We start from the raw sequence: 24455 nt of genomic DNA, 5'->3' as shown, positions 1-24455 counted from the left end.
GTTACAAAGAGCCTAGCACCTTGCTTCTCTCTTTGTTGCTCCCTCTCTCACCATGTGACAAGCCACTTTGCTTTCACCGTGAATGAAAGGTTCCTGAAGCCCTCACAAGAAGCAGATGCTGGCACTGTGATTCTTGTATAGCCTGCAGAACTGTGAGCCAAATAAATCTCTTTTCTTTCAAAATCACCCGGCCTCAGATATTTCTTTATAGCAATGCAAAATAGACTTAGACAGATGAAACTCAAATCAACATGAACAAGTGAGGAGGATTGGAAGTAGTAAATATAAAGGATAATATAACAGACAAATTAACAAAGGATAATATAAACAAACATATATTGGTTTAATAGGCAAACAATTATAGAAAGTGATAATATTAATATAAGATTATTGGGTTTGTGACATATAGAGATGTAATATATATATTTATATATATTTCACTGAGTATGAAAGTGTTTCCCCTAGATAGCTTTATTTCATCTTCCTCTTTTGTACGTGAGTAATATATTTAATCCTCTTTTGTGTGTGAGTAATATATTTAATAATATATTACTAAATATTAATAGCATATATTATATGCTATTATAGCAATATATTACTATATATGGCATATAGCATATAATAAAATATGCTATAATATAGCATATATAGTAAAATATTAATATACAGTATTATAGTAATATATATTACTATAATACTATATATGCTATTAATATAATAATATAATATATAGTATATATATGGTAGTGTAATAGCACAAAAGAGGAAGAATGAAATAGAACTATGTAGGAGAAACACTTTCATATTCACTGAAATTTAAGCTAATAAAATTATAAAACCTATTCTCATAAATTCAAATGTATCTGGTAAGCCCTAGAGTATTCATTAAATATGTATGTGTTTGAATATACACATGTATAGTGAATATAAACTTCCCTTTGGAGCAGGATTATACATACATACATATACACACACACACACACACACACACACACACACACAGTGAATATCATCAAAGGAATTAAAATGTTACACTAGAAAATGCTCACTTCTTCCAAAAGAAAGCAGTGAACAAGGAAAAGAGGAACAAAAATAGTGAAATATTTAGAAAGCAAAAGTACAATGCAGCTACAATCCAACTGTATCAATAATAACATTAAATGTTAATGGATTAAATAATTCAATCAAAAGGCAGAGACTATCAAACTGGATGAAAAATCCAACTATATGTGTCCAACAGAAAACATACTTTGGATTCAAAGACCCAAATTCAATGAAAGTAGAAGAATTGGAAAAGATATATAATGGAAATGGGAACTTTCAGAAAGCAGCAGTGGCTATTACTAATATCAGAAGTACCGTATTTACTTATTTATTTTATTATGCTTTTAAGTTCTAGGGTACATGTGCACAATGTGCAGGTTTGTTACATACGTATACATGTGCCATGTTGGTTTGCTGCACCCATTAACTCATCATTTACATTAGGTATATCTCCTAATGGTATCCTCCCCCTCCCCCCACCCCAAGACAGGCCCCGGTGTGTGATGTTCCCCACCCTGTGTCCAAGTGTTCTCATTATTCAATTCCCACCTATGAGTGAGAACATGAGAAGTACCCTATTTAAAACACATCTCCTACCTCCCCATTCCTCTTTTCTGTTGTTTCTCTCTAGCATTCATCACCACATGACTTACTATATATTTTAATTCTGTATTGGTATCTCTTCTACTATAATATGAGCTCCTTGAAGACAGGTTTTGTGGTTGTTATTTTGTTCACTGCTGCTCAGCTATACATACTGCATCTAGCATAGGTTCTGGCACACAGTGGGGACTCAATAAACATGTTTAATGAATGAGCACTGTGGGCCCTGATCTAGGTGCTAGAGATAGAACAGTGAATAAAACAGTTTTTACCTTCGTGGAGCTTACTTTCTAGTGGATATTTTAAAATAAGAAGCATATTTAAATTGAGCTACATAGTAAGCATACATAAATAATGAAAATGATTGCAATTAGTATTTCTTTTTTCAGGGCCAAACCAAATTTAAACCATTTATTTATTTTAATGTGACTAGATTTCTAATAGTTTCATTATTATCATACTTTTCCATTCTCTTCAGAAAAGTAGAAACTGCCCATGCTTTAAGTTTATAAAGTATTTAAAAAGTTTTTAAAATTATTTTTCAGATGATCTGATTTTCTCAAGAATATTTACAGATAATTCTTAATAAACATAATGTAATGGAAATATTTCACCTGTTTCTAATTTATTGCAACTTTATACACTTAAGTGGGGAATCATCTGATGTTAAAATATATCCTAAATTCTTGCAACAGACCTCAAGTTTATATTTGATTTATTTCCCTGGAGGGAGAGAAATATCAAATAGAAGTAAATTTAAATTAAAACATCTTAGTGAGCAATACAAATATTGGCATTTGGGAAATGGGATTTCCATTATGTTAAGATAAATCTAAAATGAAAGCAGATTTGGGAGATTAGAGTTTTCTTTTTTAGTTTTTTAAAAAGGAGGAACAATTTATTCTCACACTTGTGTCTCTTTTCTCCTCTTGTGACAACTGGGAAAATATTTCTATGTCTCCTCTTTTCCGTCTTAAAGAATTCTGGCAATGACAAGTTTGTTTAAAAATATTGTCAAAAGTTACAAAGATAAACAGGTTATTTTATCAAAAAGATCTTCAATCTTCCATTTTACAGGAAAAAATATATGTATTAATGTGTGATATTGTAGGCTAGTCATGACAAATGGCAGAATTGCAGACAAAGGAAAGTACTCACTTATTCTTAATTAATTTTTCCCAATCAACTTTAGAAAATCTTAATATAAGAAAAGAAAAAGGTTGAAAGATCCAAAATGTCTTTAAAAATCTGTTTTGAGGAAATTCAAACAAGGTGAGATCATTCACATAAAGGGTTATAGTAGTAAGATTTGGATGCTTAATTTAAGATTTATGATCAATGTGGCTTTTTAGAAATTCAGAACTATAGTACATATATACCCAAATAAAAAGGGTCATAAATAATATGCTATAAATGCTATTTGCTCAAAAATAGACTTCCCAATGATTTTGGGGCAGTAAATCTCACACAAAACTCAACAAACCCAGGAGGCCTCATTTTGCTTTCCATTATATATTGATTTAGAAATGCTACTTCTTTTTCTATAGCTTTAACACATTTAAATGTGTAAATTCCATGTAATTTTCTTCACTACCAAAATATTAGAATACATTTTAAAACATTTAATAAAGAAAGTCTTTCAAGGTAGATAGTGACATTTTTAAAACCTCCAAATTTTTGTTTTTGAGAAAAGAATTCACTTTGAAAACATGCACGGATTAATCAGACAAATAAAACTCACCTGTCTTTGCATCTTTCCAGTCATCTGAAAGAATAGTCTTGGTCTGGATAGTGTATTTAGAGATAGGACTATGATTGTCTGAACCACGGCTCCAAGTAAGTGCCACAGAAGTGGCTCTAATGTCTTCTATTCTCAGACCACCTGGAGGGCCTGGAGGGCCTGAAATGAAAATTTAGGTAATGAATCAGTGAATTCCATCTAGTGAGTCAAACACACATTAGAATACAAAAATGTCTTCTAACAATTAATCTAAAGAACATTTGTCCAATATAATCACTGTGTCTGCATTTCTTTTAAATATAGATTGTAAGAAGTGATATCATTTGTAGTTTTCACTGAATGATTTCATGTGTCTCTTTTTAAGGAAGGATAAATGCTATCATTTAAAAATGACATTGTTATGCAGATATAATAATCTCTGACCCATTATATGCAATTGGCACCAAGGGGACCTAACACAGATTGTAGCATAGTATGATTTAATGAATTCTTGCTGAATGCATGAATCAGAGATGGTAGCACAATTCAGTTTAGATATGGGAACATTTGGTCTATTGTCATTCTGCCTCTCCAGGACTGAACACATCCTCTTTGTTCTTTGTGATTTTTTTTTTTTTTTGAGTTAGGGTCTCACTCTGTCACCCAGGCTGGAGTGCAGTGGGGATGATCATGGCTCACTGCAGCCTCTGCCTGCCTCCCCAACTCCAGGGATCCTCCCAGCTCAGCCGCCCAAGTAGCTGGGACTACAAGCACTCCACAACACCCAACTAATTTTTGTGTGCATGTGTGTACTTTTTTGCAAAGACTGGGTTTCACCGTGTTGTCCAGGCTGGTCTCCAAGTTCTGGGCTCAAATGATCCTCAGGCCTAGGCATTCCAAAGTGTTGGGACTACAGGTGTGAACAACCGCACAGGCCCACATACTTTCTTATAACTCTAAATATTATAGGTAATTCAGTTTACTTGAAGTGGAAATTTCTGAGAATCATTTCATGTATCATTTTGCATAACACATTTCATGTTAGTTATAGTCATAAGAATAAATAATATTAAAAATGTTTCTACTTATATAATATATAGAAAATAATTGTCAACTCAGAGATACCAGGAATGCTCTTAAAACCTCAAATTATATTAAAGAGTCTTAGAAGAATTGTTCTTGCAGAACAAAAACAATGTTAAAAATAGGTTTTCATAGATGCTTCATAACTCAGTACCAATATGATTCCTTTATCCTCTCAACAGTGACTGTGCTGGGAAATAGAAATTAAAAGATAAATGAGACACAACTTTTTGGGCTTTGAAGAGCTTTTTGTCTTCAAATAAGACAAACAAAAATAAGAGAAAAATGTCCTTTAAGTGGTGAAGTGGCATCTATCACGTAAAAAGCTAAAGAAGCCTCTCAGTTAATAGACAGCTCCTAGTATAGACATTTCAGAATGTTTATAACTAAACATGCATATCACCTGTTCTATTTGCACCAGAAAGGAGTCCACCCCCAACTGATTTAGGCATGTTTAATATAATTATTAATCAATAATTTTTATTAAGTAGCACCATCATTTTTCATAATTAATGTAATACTAAAGAGGACATTTGTCTTTATCTTTCAGCTGAAATGTATACCTTTATATTTATATATCAGTTGGGTTGCTTAGCTTAGATGGCCTTTTTCTTTATAAGAACATTGGTATTTGCAGAGGTATGGCCAACACCCCAAACCTTCACCCATTTCCTTATAGTGGTCCCAAGGAAGAAAGTGTGTGCAGATCAACAAAAACACGTCACCACTAATGTTAAAATAACACAAGACACATACCCTATCCATGACAGTAAATTTTATTATTTGGAAATATATCACATATAAATATAAGAAAAGCAAACGAACTTTTATAAATTTATAACCTATAATAGTATACTTAGCCTTCTTAATGTTAAATAATTGAAAACAGACACATAACAGAACACATTTGATATTCAGAGAGAACATACTGCATTTTTCATATGTAAGAAAACACATTGAAATACAGTGTACATTCTTGATCAGAACCAAGAAGTTCATCACTTCACATAATGCAGCATCCTAAGTCAATTACTAAGTAGAATATTTTAGAGTGTTAAAATAAAAAATTAGAGGTGAATAATAAAATAATTTTTCAAATGAAGAAAAAGCCCTGTAATGCATGCATTCAGATACTTTTTCTGAGCATAGGGGTATGGCATTCAGAAAATGTTAAAGGGAATTTAAGTCAAAATTATCATAGGTTTGTCATTAACCATTAAAGTGTAAATCATTTCCCTGCTGTTATTCTCTGATGTTCTTGAGGTGTCAAATGAATAATATTTCATAAATGTCAGAATAAAGCTGCATATTATTAGTGTATTTGTCGAGACATTATATGCATAATAATTCAGTCATCCACTCATTTAAGGGTAATATTGTTGAGCGAAACACTATAATTATACTTGTCCATTGTTTTCTCGGATATATGTCTGGCCTATGGTAGGTTCTTCATAAATATTTGGTATATAGATAAATTATTATAATTAATGTTCAGGCAGTTCTGTAAACATAATTGTCATCCACAATACAGTCTTCATTTTTCCAATTGTCTTGAAATACTATATCATCATGAAGAGGTGGAGTTGAGAAGGCAAATGGAAAGGGGTGGGTTGGTATTTTCAAAACCCTGGTATGGGAATCTTACTCGATAATGGTTCCACTGATATGAAGTAGATTTTTCCATCTAGTAATTGCCTACAAATATCTCCCCAAAAATGCCTGAGAAAAAATAATACTATTAAAGTCATAATTGTATTAAAAAACAGGGATTTTAGACTTAAGATAGACTCAGCTTTCAGTTCTGTGCCCTAATTTATCTTGGGCAAGTTTCTTAAAAAAGTTAAGCTCCTGTTTACTCATCTGTAAAATAAGAGTAATAAAAACTGAACATGAAAGATTGTTTTTAGGCCAGGTGTGGTAACTCACACCTATAATCTCAGCACTTTGGAGGCCAAGGCAGGTGGATTACCTGAGGTCAGGAGTTCAAGACCAGCCTGGCCAACATAGTGAAACCCGATCTCTATTAAAAATACAAAAATCAGCTGGCATGGCAGTACACACCTATAATCCCAGCTATTCAGGAGGCTGAGACAGGAGAATTGCTTGAACCTGGGAGGCAGAGGTTGCAGTGAGCCAAGATTGCACCACTGCACTACAGCCTGGGTGACAGAGTGAGACTCTGTTTCAAAACAAAACAAAACAGAACAAACAAAAAAACACCCAGATGATTGTTAGGACTGAAATAATATCCTTAAAGCATGTAGTTCTCAGCCTGGTACATAGAAAGCCATCAGGAAACCTTATCTATTAGCAATATTATTATTGTCATTACTTCTTTAAAAGATTTCTGAGAATCTTAGCTACCTGGCAGGAGTTATTAATTAGTACATTGTAAGTCATTGTCAGGGATCTGTTTACAGAGTATTCATTTACCACTTATTACTTAAAAGAAAGCAGGGACAGTAAACCAAAAATAAAATTCTAAGCCCCCCAACCATCTGAAAGGAACCCTTCTCTTGGCAAGGGTATTCCAAAAGTAACCTGAAAAACTAGTTCAGGAAGTGATGGGAAGGGGCAGCCAGACATGCCTCATTATACCCTCCTCCCTTTGGGAATTATTGATAGAACAGACTTCTTAAGTCTGATAAGAAGCATTTACAATCTATTTTCTGAAGCTTGCTACCTGAAGGCTTCATCTGCAGGAGAAAAACCTTGATTCCCACCACACACAAGTCTGTATGGTAATACAGACATTATTTTCTATTGGCAATAACTCTTTCAACCAATTGCCAATCAGAAAATCCTTAAATCTACCTATGATCTGGGAGTCCCCCATTTTGAGTTGTCCCGCCTTTCCAGGTGGAACCAATGTACATCTTGCATGTGCTGATTGATATCTCATGTCCCCCTAAAATACATAAAACCAAACTGTATCCCAGCAACCTTGGGAACAGGTCATCAGGACCTCCTGAGGCTGTCACAGGTGCATTCATAACCTTGGCAAAATAAACTTTCTTGAGACTTGTCTCAGATACTCTTTGGTTTATAGGACAACATAGAAAGTAAAATGTCTTCCAGTAATTTTGATGTAGGTGAGGAAAATTTGGGAATGTGAAGATACTCTGTGTATTAAGGAATCAATTTGTGGCAAAAAATAGAGCACGGAGACAAACGTGGACAGTCTGACTTCAACCCAGGGCCAGCCCTGCAGTGTCTCTCAGCAGGAAGGTTTTCAAGCAGTGTAGGCTGATGTTACGTGCTTATTTTTTTGTTTAGAATGGACAGAAAAGTGTTGAGGTAGAAAATAAAATGACAAACCTACTTTGTTCTCAGCACAAAGGAAGGCATTTAGGAACTGACCACTCTTCTGATTCTTTTGTCAATGAAAAAAACCCAACCATACACAATTCTAACCCTGAGTTTCTTTCTTTCTTTTTTTTTTTTTCTTTTTTTTAGTTTCCATTACCATGTGCTCTCAATAAATCCTTCAGGAAACCAGAGAAAATGTAAGCAAATGGCCTGATGCATGCAGCTTATTTCACTATTACTTTACTGATATCTCCTTCCAGTTTCTTAGGCTGTTCTCAGCCAGATAGCTAATGATTCTAAGAACTATTTACCCCAAAGTTAACATAAAAGAGAGAAATTGGTCAGTTGAAAAAGACTGTTCGAATGTGACCTAATTTTAAATGCCTAGATACATTAGATGACAAATTAGTCTTCTATTTTTTTCTTTCTTTGGCTGTAATTATTAAAGATCTGAAGTCGGGGGAAAAAGAACTGAAATATACTTCTGACTAGACCTGGCAAAGTCTTTTTATCCATTTTTCTCACTAACATTAATATTGGGGAGTTAGAAAGAGGTGAAAGAGGAGAAAAATAACAATATGGAGGAGGGAATAAAAAGTTATTTAAAGCATGCTTTTTGTTTTATGCTTTTATAAATACAGTTTTATCTTCACTCCTCTTGTCACCACCTCCCCCTACCCCATGCTCTCGAGTTTTTGAAATACATTTTGTTACACTCATATATCATATCCCTACTATTTCTGCTGTTTCTGTTTCCTGATTCTTCCAAATGCTGACAGGATTTCATCAAGAGTGGACACCACTAATTGTGCTCAGCCTATCCAGCTGATTGAATTCCTCTTTCATTGCAGTTGGCAGGACAAACTTCAGTGTTGATTTTTTTGATTCTTATTTTCCCATTCAAAATCATAGTGTTCAAATTGCTACCCGTCTTTGGGCTACCTTTCTGTACCTCAGATGGGGGCTGCCTCTATGGACTATTCTTTCTTTCCTATTTGCATGACCCCCTCTCTTACTATTCTTGTTTTGCACCCATTATATTCTTTCACTCTCACTTTAAAAATCCGTCTTAGAGAATGCTGACTGAGAATGTTCCATAAAATTTCACCTATGGGGCATACAAAAATAGTGATCTATCAAAGTCCTTGTTAGTGTTATGTTTCTTACCTTGGGGGTTCTTCAAAGTTGGCTAAAAACAAGTCTACGAACAGCTACTGAGACTTGTTTCTGTCACCTTTTTACCTAGTAAAGGACTGGGGAAATGGCCTGAATGATCTCCTGTCATTCATGGTTCAATGCAGAGTCTCATTTGCCACACCCCTACTCTCTTTCTCTAAATTTCTTTATGTTTTCAACATTTTTACGATTAAATCGTGTGCTACAGACAGATAATAGAAACATTTCAATATTCAAGGTAGATCACATACATTTAAGAGTCCACTAAAACCAATATATATAAATAATCCATTTTACAAAAGGACACCGAAGTCTATAAGGGCTGTTGTCAGAGATACATAGCTAATCAGTGACAGAGTACAGAGATGGGATCAAAGACAAGGTTTTCTGGTATAACACACTCGAAATGAGAAAACATCCATTTTCAAATTTAGATTATACAGCTTAAATGTGCCTGTCTGCAAAAGACTTCCAAGTAATTACCTGGATGACAACAAGTCTACACTATTGTTCTCTTTGCACATGAACTGCTAACAATATACAATTTACATGGTATAAAATTATTAGTGATTCAAAAAGGGGAAATTTGTATTGTATATTTTAATAAAAATTATGCTTTTTTCTGAGTACTTATATTGAAGTCACTGCCAAATCTTCTATAATTCTTACCAATAACCCTATGATGTAAGTGCTATTATTTTTCCTATTTTACAGGTGAGGAAACAGACAAGAATAGGTTAAATAAAATGGCCATGTTCACCCAGCAAGTAAATGTCAAAGTTAGAATCTGAACCTAATCAATTTGCCATGAGACCAAATTTTCAACAACTATCCTGAAAAAAATATTTTTAAAACAGCATTGTCAGTATCACATTCAAAAATGTTATTAGGTTTCCGTTGCTGACCTTTCTTTTTGGGGAGAATATGAATTACTTGTATACAAGTGAATATTTTGGAAAATATGACAAAAACTGTAAGATACTGATCATAGCTTTTTTATTTTTTATTTTTATTTTATTTTTTTATAGAGATGAGGTTTCACCATGTTTCCTGGGCTGGCCTTGAGCTCCTGGGCTTATGTGATCCACCCACCTCAGTCTCCCAAAGTGCTGGGATTACAGGTGTGTACCATCACGCCCAGCCAATCATGCCTTTTTAAATCTTTGTTTCTGTGTTAACTCACATAAGTAAAGATGAACACATCATCCATTTATAAATTCATATTCAATACATTCCCACTCTTTATTGATTGCTATAAATATATCTGGTAATCTTTCCTGGATTTTACTAATGTTTTTAGAAAAACATACCTATGTATGAACAAAATATAGATTTGATTTTTACTCAGTTCTCATTTATATGTAAACTAATTTTTTAAAATGAGGAGAAATACAGTTGTTAATCAGTTCTGTCATTTCTGCTTTAAAAATGTAACATTAAATGAAGAAGAATTTAGACATTTGATGAAAGATAGTGAGAAAAAAATGTATAAATTTTCCAAATGACCATTCACACGTTATAAGCTGGCCATATTTTCTTAATCAATAATCAAGATTCATTTTTTTGATAAATCAAATTGGATAGAAGACTAGAAATTAAGATCCTCGTGTCTCAACTTCTAAACAGGATGTAAAGTAGCTGTGACTAAACCCCACGTATCATTTGAGTTGGTGCCACTAAAATAGTAGCCCTAACTGGCTCTCTCCCTCTTAAACACTGGCTTTCTAAACAACTATAGTTGGAAATAAACCCCCCAAAACTACTGATTCTTTGGGGAATTCATATAGCACATACATTTAATATAAATATTCATGCTGCAGAACTGGTGTAAGTAGGAATAACACTGGTGACATTCTTTTTTCCACTGGTAATTCCCTAGTAAGTAATTAAAAGCAAAGCACCACGTACAAGTATTCTGTGGTTCACGGTTTATTTTTACCAAAACAACAAATTTCAATGAAAACTTTGAAATGTTAAGGAAACAAAAAACTTTTCAGAACAATTTATCTTCCCTTTTTAAATCAAGTAAACATAAAATTGAAATTGCTGAGTGACAGTCATATTAGGGCAGGAGACATCTTCTTCACCAAGGAATGTCAAAGTCTCATTATTTATTGCAGGCCTGTTCTTGCCTTGAAAATTATCTAAGACAATGGCTCCAATATCCTGTTTTAAAATATAAATCAATGTTGTGTGATCATGTTGATGTTTGAAGTTGTACTAAGATGAAGCTGAATCTTATTAAATATCTCTACCATTTAATAGGAATATGGTAATTTTCTTAACCTCTGATATTGATAAAGGTAAATTTAGATCCCAGTTAGAAATAAGAACAAGACTGAAGGAAGATAAATGAACCTGTATAATTCTTCTACTTGATATTGATATAGTTTAAGGTTGTCCCTCCTTTTCTGGTACAAGTCACATCTGTCTTATGATTTCCTTTAGAATTTTTATTATTTCTTTAAAAAACAATATTCCTATCTGGTCTTAGTTGTATAATTTCAGTATGGACTACATAGAAAGATGCCCTTAATACGATTCATACATGTCTCCATGGTGCTGTTTACAGACACATGAAAATTCTCAAATTGATTTTAAACATCTTACAAAAATGGCAATTAATCTGGATCTCTAGTCTAAATTCTAAGATAGCGCCTTTTGGAACAGTAATTGAGACTAGAAAATATAAAAGAAGGAAATAAGTAAGATCTTGAGCCAGAGACATTTATTTCTTTATGATGACTAATAAATTATTTTTAAAGTTAAACTATATATATATATATATACACACATATAATAATATAAGAGTTATATTCATTTTCCTCAAAGCTTTCTTCAGAGTTCTTCTGACCACAGAGAGAATTGCTAGATGAAGTAAAGGAGAAACTCATACCTAAACACAAACCTGTCTAAGAAAATCAAAATTATTTATTGTGAAGGAATAAGAATTTTAAGCGCATCTCTTTGACCAAAGGGGGAAAGTGAAGGCATTTTCAAACAATAACATTTAAGCAGTCCCAGAAAGAATTATATATGCCTCAATTTTAATCGTCCACTTCTACTCAAGTCCTCCCAATAAAAATCACAACCTTCCACCCAAAAGAAAAGATCTGCAAAAGCTGATGGCAGGAGTCAATAAAATTAAATATGAATGCATGCTGTTAATGGCTTAGTCATCTTTACTAAAATCTCGCTACTCAGATGAGGGTTTCCTCCACATGCTATCCATTTTCACTTTCCAATTCCAGGAATTGTTCCAAAAACCCTACAGAGCCATGGTAGGACTTCAGTTGTTTACTAATGTTTTTCATTCTTTCATGCCCAAGAATATGTATGGCACTAGGATTAAGAAGAAAAGACTGCCGGAGTAATGCCCCTTTTAGCTTATGTCCTAATTATGATGTCTCATTAGAGAGTTTGACAACATTGTTCATTACCTGCTTGAATAAATCAAACAGTACATTCAATGGCAATACTCCTGTATTATACAATTCATCAGTTCTTCATACATTTTTCAGATAATGAGCTAATTTCTGGGCTATATAATTTCAAAGAAAAACAGGACATGAAAACACAAAACTTTCACTTGGCCGTTATATAATGTACTGAGTTAGTTCACTAGGCATTTTTAAGGTATTAGTGAAGCATTATAGTTATATTTTAAAAAATATTTATGCCCAAAGTACGTTTACATGTTTCAAAAGGGGAAACATACTCTAAGAACTAGGTTGGGGGTGGGGGGAACTGCAGAAGCTACAAGATTGAGTTAGTCAAATCTAGTATAATATGTTAAAAAAAAAAAAAAGTCTTTCACAGAAATGGTGAGTGTCAACGATCACCAGGTTGGAGGCAGACTTGCACAGACGGGGAGAAAGGAATCCACCATGTTTTTCTCTCCACCTTTTCTGTTTTTACCTGCAAGAGGAAAGATCAAGGCTGAAGGGAGAGTGTGGATGCCCAATTAGGGCAGGAAGCCATACACTTGGGGGATTTGCCCTATTTCCTTGATGGGTAAGGTAAAAGAATGAACACAGAAAGATACTTCCCCTACATACTGAGGACAGGGGATCAAAGGGAGAAGACTGATGCCACAAACTGTGGCCCAATTAAAACCTTTCCCTCACACACAGTGACTGAGTTTCTAAGGTGCAAGCGTTGTAATTGAAGTCTCTCCTCAAAAAACAAATAAACGAAACAAATCTCGTGGATCCTTTCTAAATTTCATTCCACAGAGTGCAAGTCTATCTACTAAAACATATGCTTATGCCTTGAAGACTTCTAAGAAAAAAAGTAATGAGGATAGATTGAAGCAATTGTTCGAAAAAGTTAATCAACGGTTGAGGCTTTGTTTTGTGAGAACTGTGTCTTGAGTTATATTTTATTTATTTCTTATGTCGATATATACATTCATAGTAAAGTGAAGGAAGTAAAGGAAAATATTTATAAAAAGTTGCCATGAACAATGTATGGACTGTAACTATTCATATTCTCTTTCATAAATGTGGAATTTGAGGCTTACAGTGATTAATACACTAGCCTAAGACCACAGGTTAGGTAGGCAAAGTGGATATCTAATCGATTTACCTAATACCAAAGGCTACAGCTTTTCTATCACACCATGCAAATCATTTAACAGCAGTATGTGTATATTAATACAGCAATATTGTTATAGAAAACCATGTAATTAACAGTGATCACCTACCTCATTCTCCTACACATAACTAAGGATAGTTATTATTAGAATTATACCATTTTATAGTCACTACTGCCCCCTGGAGATAGCTATTTAAATAGAAGAAACGGAAACTAGGAAAACTTGCCTATGTTGACTGCTTGTTGTAAATTCAGTCCTTACGGTAAATAGTAAAAAAGGTCATAAGACTCATTTGACATTTTAAGCATATGAAAATATGCTAAATAAATCCTTTTGATGAGAACTGAAACTCTTAATTTTAGATACATTCTTTTTTTTTCTTTTAAATGCAGTTTGGGTAGTTTTTGGTATTTTACCAGAGTTTGCTTATCTGTGATTTGAGATTTTAAGTCTGAAATGGGGGGGCTGTGAACAGTCACCAAGGGAGCCTCCCTAAGCTCCTCCAGAGAGGGGTGCCATTTCCTTGAATTAGTCACTGTATCTACCAGACAATGTAGGAAGATATCAAATAGTGGTTCTCCAAGTTGCTTAACCCTACACATCAGCGGGATCTGACATATTTCTATCAGTAACAGTTCCTTTCTTCTGGAGAAATTCTCAGGAATGTGTGAAGGAGGGGTAGGGTCAAGTTCTCGTTGTTGAGAGTCACTAACAGTGCAGGAAGCAGATGCTCAGAAGTGGGTTCTTCAGTGTGATGGACCTTAGACCATTCTGGGAATAATTACACAAGGGATCTCTACACTCTGGTGTGTCACAAGTAATTTGCTACTAATAATATTGAGAATTCAGAAGTTTCTGCATTTTTTTCCCAAAGGATAAAGTGGATTCAAAGTTATCCCGGTAGCATGCTAACTCTCACGCACTTGCATCCCAGTGCACTTTTAGGTGAAGGTGCTGGCTCTTCAGGGGTGCCCTGGGAAATGCACATGAAACTCAGCCACTCCCTTATGTCTTCCCATGTCCACACAATGATCATCACTGTTAGCTGGCATTAAGCAAATAACAAAATAGTGTTGTGCTTTTTAGGGGAAAAAGGTTTTTTTGGATTTATGCCAAAATCTGCAATCAATTATGAGAGCATAGTGTACAGTTAAACATGATGATGGAAAAGCACTCTGGCAGAGAAAAGATTTAGAACTACACCTTGCTGCTCTGATCTAATGGGGTATCCTAGCTCAGCGTCAGTTGCAGAATAAAACATTTCTTTCTCTCTCTGTGTATGTTTCATTTAATCCCAGTAGTGACATTTAGAGTTGGAGAAGCTATTGTAGGAATTCAAAAGTACTAAAATCTCTCTGTAGCTTCATAAACTGATGATGAGTTTAGAGGGTAAAAGCTTTTTCTGAGTTTCCTTCATTCTAATTTGCGTAGGTGCCCAAACTTTTGTGACCAAATTAAATTTCCAGAAACTGGGTGGGAAGCAAGCCTGCAAAACGCTCCATCAAGAAAGCATTGCATAGTCACGAGACTGGAAATGGCAGACAGCGCAAAAATCATAGGTAAAAAAACTACTCGAAAGGGATTTTATGTCGTTAAGTTTTTTCTTGGTTATATTTTCAGCAATGAGGCTAAGGTGTTTTTGTCTTATTTAGTAAAATGAGCTGAAAAGGGAAACTATTAATGAAATTCTAATTTTAAACAAGCTAAAATATTACTCTACTCTCTAACTTAACTTGGAATTATCAATAACTCAGAGTGTTTTGCGGGAATGATCTAATTAATTTGACAAACCATGTACAAACAATGATAGAGATGCACAATACAAAATTATATGGTCTGACTTCTGTCTTTGGGAAAGTTAAACATCAAGAAGGGAAAAGCATGTTCATGTAGTTGAATTTGGAACACTAGTATCTGGCCACATTCTGGCTTTGTAACTGATAGTTGAAAATATATTTTTTTCTTTTTTAAACTTCCTTTGCCTATGAAATGGGAATAACAGTCCTTGTACTACCACCTCATAGCAATTTTGTAGGACGACATGGTAAAATTTATAGGGAAGTCCTATAGGTGTAGACATTATAATCTAAGATGTTTAAATATTCTGGATGAACTATTTTTAACTGTATGAATTATATGTTATTTTAAAAAGCAGGAAAACACACATCAAAATTTCATTTACCTATTTTAGGCCAAAGAGCACATTATAAAATCAAGCTTTCAAGCCATCTAGTACAATTCATTTACCTGTTTTGCTATTGTAATTATAACTGTGTAAAGTTGAGTAGCTGAAAAAAAAATAACTACTATAGTTTCTCTTGTAATAGGCCAGCCAGCCATAAATATAACACGAGCAAAAATAAAATAGCAAGATCAGTATCAGTGACACTCTCTATGGAATAAACATTTATTGCCAAGAAAGTAGAAGGCTAGCAGCTTAGCTTTTTCACACTGATTATTTTATCACATTGAATATATTCAAATTAATTTTTAGTTGTAGTGTGCTACAGCCATGAGCTGGGTGTTCTACCTGAAATTAGACTGTCTGCATTCAAACTTTGTTCTTCCACTTAGTAGCTTTGTGACCTTGAGTGATTAACTTAGCCTCATTAGATTCAATTTTCTCATGTGTAAAATGAATATAATACAGTAATGATACCTGTCCTTTAAAATTAAATCTGGTAAACAATGTCTTTAATAAATGTTATATATCCTTTTATGATATAATCAATACATGTTATACGACGTATAATATATATTTTATTATAACATGCTATGTAGTTACATTCTGTCATACATTATCCATTAAATTATGTAATTATATATCTTTATTTTTATTTTATATTCATCATTTTATATATATACCTTTTCACAGCCTAAAGATTTGAGTTGGAAAAATATAGTATTTTACCAACATAAATCACAATTACTTTCAAAATATGAACTAATTGCCATTTATTCATATTCATCGAGACTTGTAGGTATCACTGATTATCTGTATTGCTCTTGAACTTTGACATTATTGGCATAATTGTAGCCTAATTTGGCATAATTGTCTGGTAAATACGCATGGATATATGAATCAATATGGAACACTGAAATGTATGCAGTGTCTAAAAGCTCCGAAGGCCTGCTAAGTTCTATAAAGGTTTCCTGCTGTCTCCCTGGAATCAAACTGAGTGGTAGAAGGTTTTTTTTCTTGTTTGTTTGTTTGTTTTGTTTTGTTTTTTTGAGACAGAGTCTCACTCTGTCACCCAGGCTAGAGTGCAGTGGCACGATCTCGGCTTACTGCAACCTCCACCTCCTGGGTTCAAGTGATTCTCCTGCCTCAGCCTCCCAAGCAGGGGGGACTACAGGCATGTGCCACGACACCCAATAATTTTTTTATTTTTAGTAGAGATGGGGTTTCACCATATTGGCCAGGTTGGTCTCGAACTCCTGACCTCCTGATCCACCCACCTTGGCCCCAAAGTGCTGGGATTACAGGCATGAGCCACTGCACCAGGCCGATTATTATTATTATTATTATTATTATTATTATTGTTATCTTAGATGAGCTGGAGTCTTGCTCTACTGCCCAGGCTGGAGTGCAGTGGCATGATCTTAGCTCACTGCAACCTCCGCCTCCTGGGTTCAAGCAATTCTCCTGCCTCAGCCTCCCCTGGCCGATTATTTCTTAAGGGAGCTATGTGTACACACTAAATGTGCAGCAAAAAAGAAATTCCAGTTTGCCAAAAGCTGACCAGTTTGATTATAAGAGACCCGGGAGTAATTAATTGCAAAAAAGAAGAAATCCTCCACGGGAGCTTTTCTTACTGTACTCTAGTGTGGAGGGAAAGAAAAATCTAAATTTATATTAGCGCATAACATAGTATCTTCTAATCCTTATATTTTAAGTTTTGAATTTGTAAGATGAAGTGTTAATCTGGCTAATTTTCAAGACCTATCTTAAAATTTAAAATACTGTGAATCATTCTGAATGAATTACCTATTTTGTGGCCATATTTGAAAAAATTCTTGAGTGTACATCAATTTACGCTGAACTTGCATTGAGAAATACAATTTCAAATTATTGATATACTTTAAAATTCCAGAAGTAATTGAGAAAGCTGTCATTTTTACTAGAGTTTTTGTTTAAATAACCACTAAGTTCTGGCTTTAATTTTTCTAAATTCTGCATTTATTACAACCAAATATGCATTTCAGCTCAGTATTTTAGCTTTTGTGTATTGCAATTATGGAGAACCAGCCCAGTCGTATTTCTTTGATCTGAATTTGTTGATTCTCAGTGGGAAGGGGAAGGCTTAATTTCTGGGCAGGTTTTGCTATCAATGGATGTATTGCTGTGGTTAGTGCAGAGTGGGGTCAGGATGGCTCAGAATGGCGCCCAGTTGTCATTGTTCCAGCCAGTGTGGGCAGCAAGGACCATTTTTCTGTCTCAGTTCTGCAAGGCTGATGAGTTGGAATCTCTAGTCTGTCTCTGTGGCAAGACTTCGTTGGCCAAAGCAAGTGGAAAGCAGAGGCAGTTATCCAAATATCTGAGGTAAATGTGTGTTTTTCTGCCCCAAATACTTGAAAAACTACCTCAACCATTCTCTTTGATTTGACTGTGATGATTTGGACCCAGAACTTTCTGCCTTTATATGTTCGTCTCTTTTCTGGATCTCTTCCCATGTGCGCGCGCGCTTGTCTGTGTGTGTGTGGTGTGATGAGGTGTGTATACTTACATGCCTGTTTAACTTGGTGTGTATATTACATAGAACCTTTATGTCTATTCTTCCCAACTACATGATACTTAAATTGCTTAATTTAAAAGTCCTTTTTAATTTATTTTGGCCTGGCATACCTTAATAATAATTTCAAACATAAACCCATATTTGCTTATTTAAGAATATGTTGAATGTAAGGATTCTTGAACACAATGTGAACATTTATGCCAGATACCACAGAAGCCTAAAATCTGATTTAGCACCAAGAGTTACACAAACTTTTCACATGGCAACATACGGTCCTGTGGCCCTCACTAATATCCAAGGTCCCTGAGCTAGTCATACAAATAGAACCCTAAATAATCCAAGAATTATTAATGATGACATCTGTTTATAATGCATATCTTTGGCTTTATTTTTCCTACAATGTTTGTTTTAAAAATTATATATTTTGTATTAGCATATGCCAGATAGTGGGAACAGAAAGAGAAAAGAGCAGAAACTGAAATCAATAACTTTTACTATTTAGTAAAAATTAGTAAAAGAATTTGTCCTACCAGCTCCAGAATAGACTTGATAATCTTTCTGGTATAGTGAGTTTTAGAAATTAACTATAGATTTTATTTATCCATACTTTCTGGAGAAAGTATAGTACAATGAGAAGGCTGGACTGGGGTCCCAAGATTATTGTTTGCCACCATGTAGATGGATAATACAGGGGAGGAACTCTTTCTCTCAGAGTCCAAGTTGTTAAATGAAGGGGTAGGAACTTTCTAGATAACCTATAGGATTAGTTCTACATTTAAAATTGTATTTTCAAATTTGAACATAAATGCAGAGATTTCATATAGTTACTGTGAAAAAGTGGGAAGGAGAAAAGATGTAACTAACACATGATTTGCCAATAATAGGACCATTAGAACACTTTTATCTTAGAGAAAGAAAATGTTTATCTATTCCATATTTCTTACAAAAAAAGAATACTAATTTTCCTGGACAATTATCTCCAAGTAAATGCTTCAGAACTAATTTTGTCTGGACAGTGAAGAGTGGGATACTCTGGATATTAACTCTGCTAATGTAAACCAGCTGGGAGTAAAATACTCAAGAGCATTCTCCATAGCAAAGACCTTTAGGCAACTATTATAGTACTTTAAAATACTGCAATATTATTCCAACTAAAACGTATACTGACAGCTTCCATCAGGCTTATTGGCTTATTCATTTGTTTGACCATGTTACCTTAACTTATCCAAGAGTTGAAAAGTGGTTTAGTAATCAACCAAATAGCCTTCTTAAGAAAAAATCTGGTAACCACGTCATTAGGCTAAGCAATAAAAACCTTAACAGAGTATATCAATAAAGATGACCTCTAACTAATATCTCTCTCCATTCTGTAACTGTATTTTTTCCTTAGAAATAAAGTGGAAAGCTGCACACACACACACACACACACACACACACACTCACATGGTGTTTTCACCTAAATACAAGTCCACATAAGGTACAATAAATAAGCTTCTAATTTAATAATGTAAACAACACAAACTTCTTTTGAGGAGGAAATGATTTACAGAGTTTTCATATCATTTGCTTTAGTTTCAGCTACTCTTTTTCCAAAACATTTTAAAATTCTATACAGCATATGTTAGAGTTGAGAACCAGGCCAAAAGAAAAAGTTTAGATAGCAAAGTCGTTTTCTTTTTCTTTTGTTTGTTTTTAAACTCAGATCTGAGTGAAGAAACATCATTTAATGTAACATATAAGATGTAAACAAATATATAGTATATAAGATATAATCCTAATTGCATTTTCTATTTTGGCAATTTCAGTGGCAAACATGTTTTGTTCACCCAGGTGGCAGGAAAGTGTTCCTTAGCCAGAAGCATTGCCAAAATATTTATAATACATCAGAAATACCAGAGAAAGTGGTAATACATGTACAAGTTAAAGCCTAATTTCTTTTTTATTTGGGGCCTAATTTTATGGTCTATTTTTGAATGTTGTCCAAAGGTGCACTCATGAATGAGAATTTAGATTTGGCAAGCTGCACATAGGTTTCCAAAATAAATCTTGCTGTATAAATCCTGCAAAACCTTTGCCTCTAAATGACACTCCTTTAGCTGAAGAGCTTTACAAATGTTGTTTGCTAAAAAATATTCATACAGGGCTGTTCACAAGCATCAGACACTTACTTTGATGAGGCAACCCGAAATATACTTTTATGGGACCTAAGAAATAAAAATTTTATTGCAACAACAGAGGAAATTTGTATCAATACTCTTAATGTAGACTTTTATATCAGAAGCCTAAAAATATCTGAAGTGTAATACCTGGTTCTTATTTTAAAACTAAGGCAACATAAGGCAACATATTTAAGACCTTTAAATATTAACATTTTAAATATTAATATTAACATTTTAAAATATAAATATTTTAAACATTTTAAACATAACACAACATATTTAAGGCCTCTTAAATATTAAATAATTTATAGTGATTTAAGTTCTAAATTCCTTCAGGTATATTATACAAACCCCTGTCTTAAAGGAGTGATTCTGAAATTACTCCTTTCACCAACAATATTATTTGGAAAATTGGAAAATTGGAAAATTGATGTCAATATGTGTTCTTCATAGGAAAAAAATAAACTTTCACTAAAATCTTCTATAAGTTATTTAAATGTCATCATATCAAGCATAGCATTTTAATCTCTTGCCACCATGCCTAGCTTATTTTTGTATTTTTGGTAGAGACGGGTTTTTTGCCATGTTGCTCAGGCTGGTCTCAAAGCAATACACACTCCTTGGCCTCCCAAAGTGCTGGGATTACAGTTGTGAGCCATCACACCTGGCCATCAATTTTCATTTTTTATATAGATTCATATTTTATTTATCTAAATTTGTTAGAATCCTTAGGGGGTTGGGTTGAAGGTGTCCTATTTCAGAGTAGATAATCTGCTTTTGCCAGGGTTGTGACGACACAAATGTTTATTTATTTATCTTCATCTTCAATTTTATATGTTAGACCTCCTGGACAACAGCATTTGAACAAATGTTACTCTTGCAAAAATAATCTCTATGCTGTAGAAAGACTAACAGAAATATTGCCAAAGTTAACAGATATAACTCATATGAAAGCCAACTTTGGAAAAGAAAAGTGAAAATTACACGGTCAATACAATCTCATGATTTGAAATTGTTTGCAGAGCTGGAGGATTAGACAATGCATGCAACTTTACTGGCCTCTTTTCCTCAAGCATCTTTGGACCCAGTTATATGGTGAATAAATTAAAGTGCTATAGCTTTCTATAAGTACACATTTATGCTTTTACAGAATTACAATAGTTCATATATTATTATCGGGGACATTTTCTACAGATTGTTTTTCTTTGGCGACAATTGCCACTGCTTTCTTCATTTCTAAATCCTACCATACATGACATAAAAAACTCACAGCGGGAGTGTTTTCTCTCAGTAAAAGGCCCGATGAAATCAGATCCAATGCTACATTTTCCATTGACTATATTTTTCCTATATTTAATTTTAGTTTTATATTTAGAGGCATTCAGATTTAACTACTTGACTGCTTACATTCTAAGCTCAATATACAATAAAAAGGCAAGGAATAAACTAAAACACACTTTTTTCTGATATAAATTGCTTTCATCATGCTTTATGCATATACTCACGCTTGCCCACCCACAATTACAAATGCATGCACACACGCACACACATGCACACACATGTTGATTAGGGCAGCAACACTGTTCTTACTATGTATTCATTTCCTTCAGTGTGATGTAGGCTAAAAGAAATCCACAGTCTTAATTATGTCTAAATATTTATACTTTTGTTTCAGTCTTCTGATAAGGCATATTCATTTATACACAGAAATAATTTTGTTATAAAAAATTTCTTAGCGATCCTCAGATGAAATTGCTTTCCCCTCTACTGTGTTTACTATCCTTCTCATTGCACTAATTTCAGCAGCTGCAGTTCAGATTACCAATATCTGAATATGGATTAAAATTAGTCCATCTCAAATATGGCAAGTTCTTATAGATTTCTACTGTCTACTACATAACATATTTAATATTTTTTATAAACATGTAATTTTGAAGAGTTGAGTGCAAATTGAATCTTTTAAAAGCAAGTCACAATCTAAATGTGCTATTAGATTTAACTACATGAAATTTATTAGTATTTTATTCTTTTGCATGAAGTGAATAATCATCTCTTCAATTTATTTTATTAGAGAGTCTTGATCTAGATGGGGAAATAAAAAATAGATTAGCTTTTTAATGCCTTGTGGGACATTGCTGGCTATGAAAATCTTATGAAAACTACAAATCATTTTCCCAAGAAAAGGTACATACACAGAATTTTATGTACAATTTCTGGTGGTCCATGGATCCCTTAAAGCCTATACATAGACTCCAGGTTATGATTTCCTGAACTAGATACAAAAGTATAATTAAATGAATAAATAGACCAATAATAATATCACTTAAGGCAGGACATGTCTTATACATTACTCACCATTATTACAAAAAATAAAAACAACTGTTTAATTGTATACCTTCTGGTTTAAATATATAAAGCATATTAGAACATCTACTTTATATATGTTTTCGACACAAATTCTGCAATAGTCAAATATATTTGACTATTTTAATTGCAAATTTCTTTTGATATGAAATGGATACTTTTTCTATTATTAGGAATAAAGTTTGAAGAATGGTTATGACTCTGCTGACTTTAACAGAGGTAAGCAGTATTTTCATGTACCCGTATGGTTTTATTACATCCTACTATAGTGCAAGGATTTAAAATGCTGTATAAGTTGTTATTTCTACATAATATTGGCTATAGCTTCTTTTTATTGACTCTATAAAAATACATATAGTGGTGATAATTAATTACCTAAGTATTTAGGTAGTATCATGACTACCCTTGCATTTCATCTGTAAAATTCCTCTTCGCTCTGAATATTACAGAGTATTCTATGATAATAGTACTATGAGTTTACTACAATGTAATCATATGAAGAGATTTATGTCCACACATTGTAACATGACTCCTATTGCAATATTAATGCTAATTATTTTCATATGCAAGCAATTTCAATTAAATATACACTTTGGCTACTTCTGGAAATGACTTAACAGCTAGTGGTCTGACTAGGAAGAATGGTGAACTAGTCCCTCTAATCCCTCTCCCTCAACATTCTTGAAAACAATCAACGTCCCAGATAACAAAATACTTTAAGTGAAAATACTGAACCTAAATGAACTTTGTTTGACTTAGGATTTTGTAGTCTCATTTTTATTTGTTATTATTCAATAAGGGGTTTGTGGAATGTATTTCCAAATTCATTCAGATGAAGAAACTCCAACTAGACTTCTTATAACTCTATTGGAAAATATATTCAAATGGAGTAGAAGGGTTTTCAGCATTTGCCCAGTGTTGCTTAGGGACCCCATATTAACATTGCTCTAGAGGGAAATGCAGGAGCTGCATGAGATTGAGTGAAATTATATTAACCCGGATGTGGAAGGAGAATTAAAATAAACAAGCCACAAATATCGTTTTATTGCCAACTTATCTGATAGTGTGAAAAGTAAAGGCAAAATGTACAATTAATGTTCAATAAATATTTTTAGTAGGTGAAATGTGAAAAAATAGTAATTTTAACTGACACTGAGACAGAAAGAGAGAGCTACAAAACAATGCAAAGGAACTGTGCCATTCACTAAAAAAAAAAAACAAACCCATATATGAATTTTACAACTTAGGAGAGTAGATAACTGTGTACCAATTGCTATAAAACGTATGAGAGAAAGCAATATATGTTATGAAAATTCAGAAGATCGGAGCTCATATTGGGGACATCAAGGGAAGGATTCATGAACTTGGTATATACTTTAAGACTTGAAGGATGAATAAGATTTGGTCAACAAATTATGAGAAAAAGACATGGAAAGAATACTGTGAATAAAGCAACTGACATGGAAGTTAAAGGGTATTTTTGTGGATTAGTTAGATGGTTGGAGTTGGTTACATGAAGTGAGATATTAAAGGTAAACAAGCTGGGGTCAACACATGGTACTTCTTGGGTGCTAAAGTAAAGGGCAGTCAGTGAAGAGCCAGCTCTTTATTTTAAACAAGGTGTGCTGTGTTCCCAGCCAGCCTCACTGCTATGGCAGTGGCCA

At 33.7% G+C, this 24455-nt stretch overlaps 1 protein-coding gene across 4 annotated transcripts in view; it reads right to left on the bottom strand.

The window, feature by feature from the left end:
* The window catches only part of CNTN1 (contactin 1), a 382939-nt gene that overhangs the window by 87248 nt on the left and 271236 nt on the right, over positions 1 to 24455 (bottom strand). For 2 of the 4 annotated variants that reach the window (XM_054444281.2, XM_063672630.1), the window contains exon 16: positions 3389 to 3547. In XM_054444281.2, the coding sequence (XP_054300256.1) occupies positions 3389 to 3547 (159 nt within the window). Of the gene's footprint in view, positions 1 to 3388; positions 3548 to 11965; positions 12854 to 24455 lie in introns of those variants that run through there. The other 2 variants (XM_054444282.2, XM_063672631.1) reach the window with 1 other exon arrangement.

Source organism: Pongo pygmaeus, chromosome 10, assembly GCF_028885625.2.
Source record: "Pongo pygmaeus isolate AG05252 chromosome 10, NHGRI_mPonPyg2-v2.0_pri, whole genome shotgun sequence".
Lineage (NCBI taxonomy): Eukaryota > Metazoa > Chordata > Mammalia > Primates > Hominidae > Pongo > Pongo pygmaeus.
Note: the sequence above shows the minus strand (reverse complement) of the source record. Positions and strands in the feature narration are given on the sequence as shown.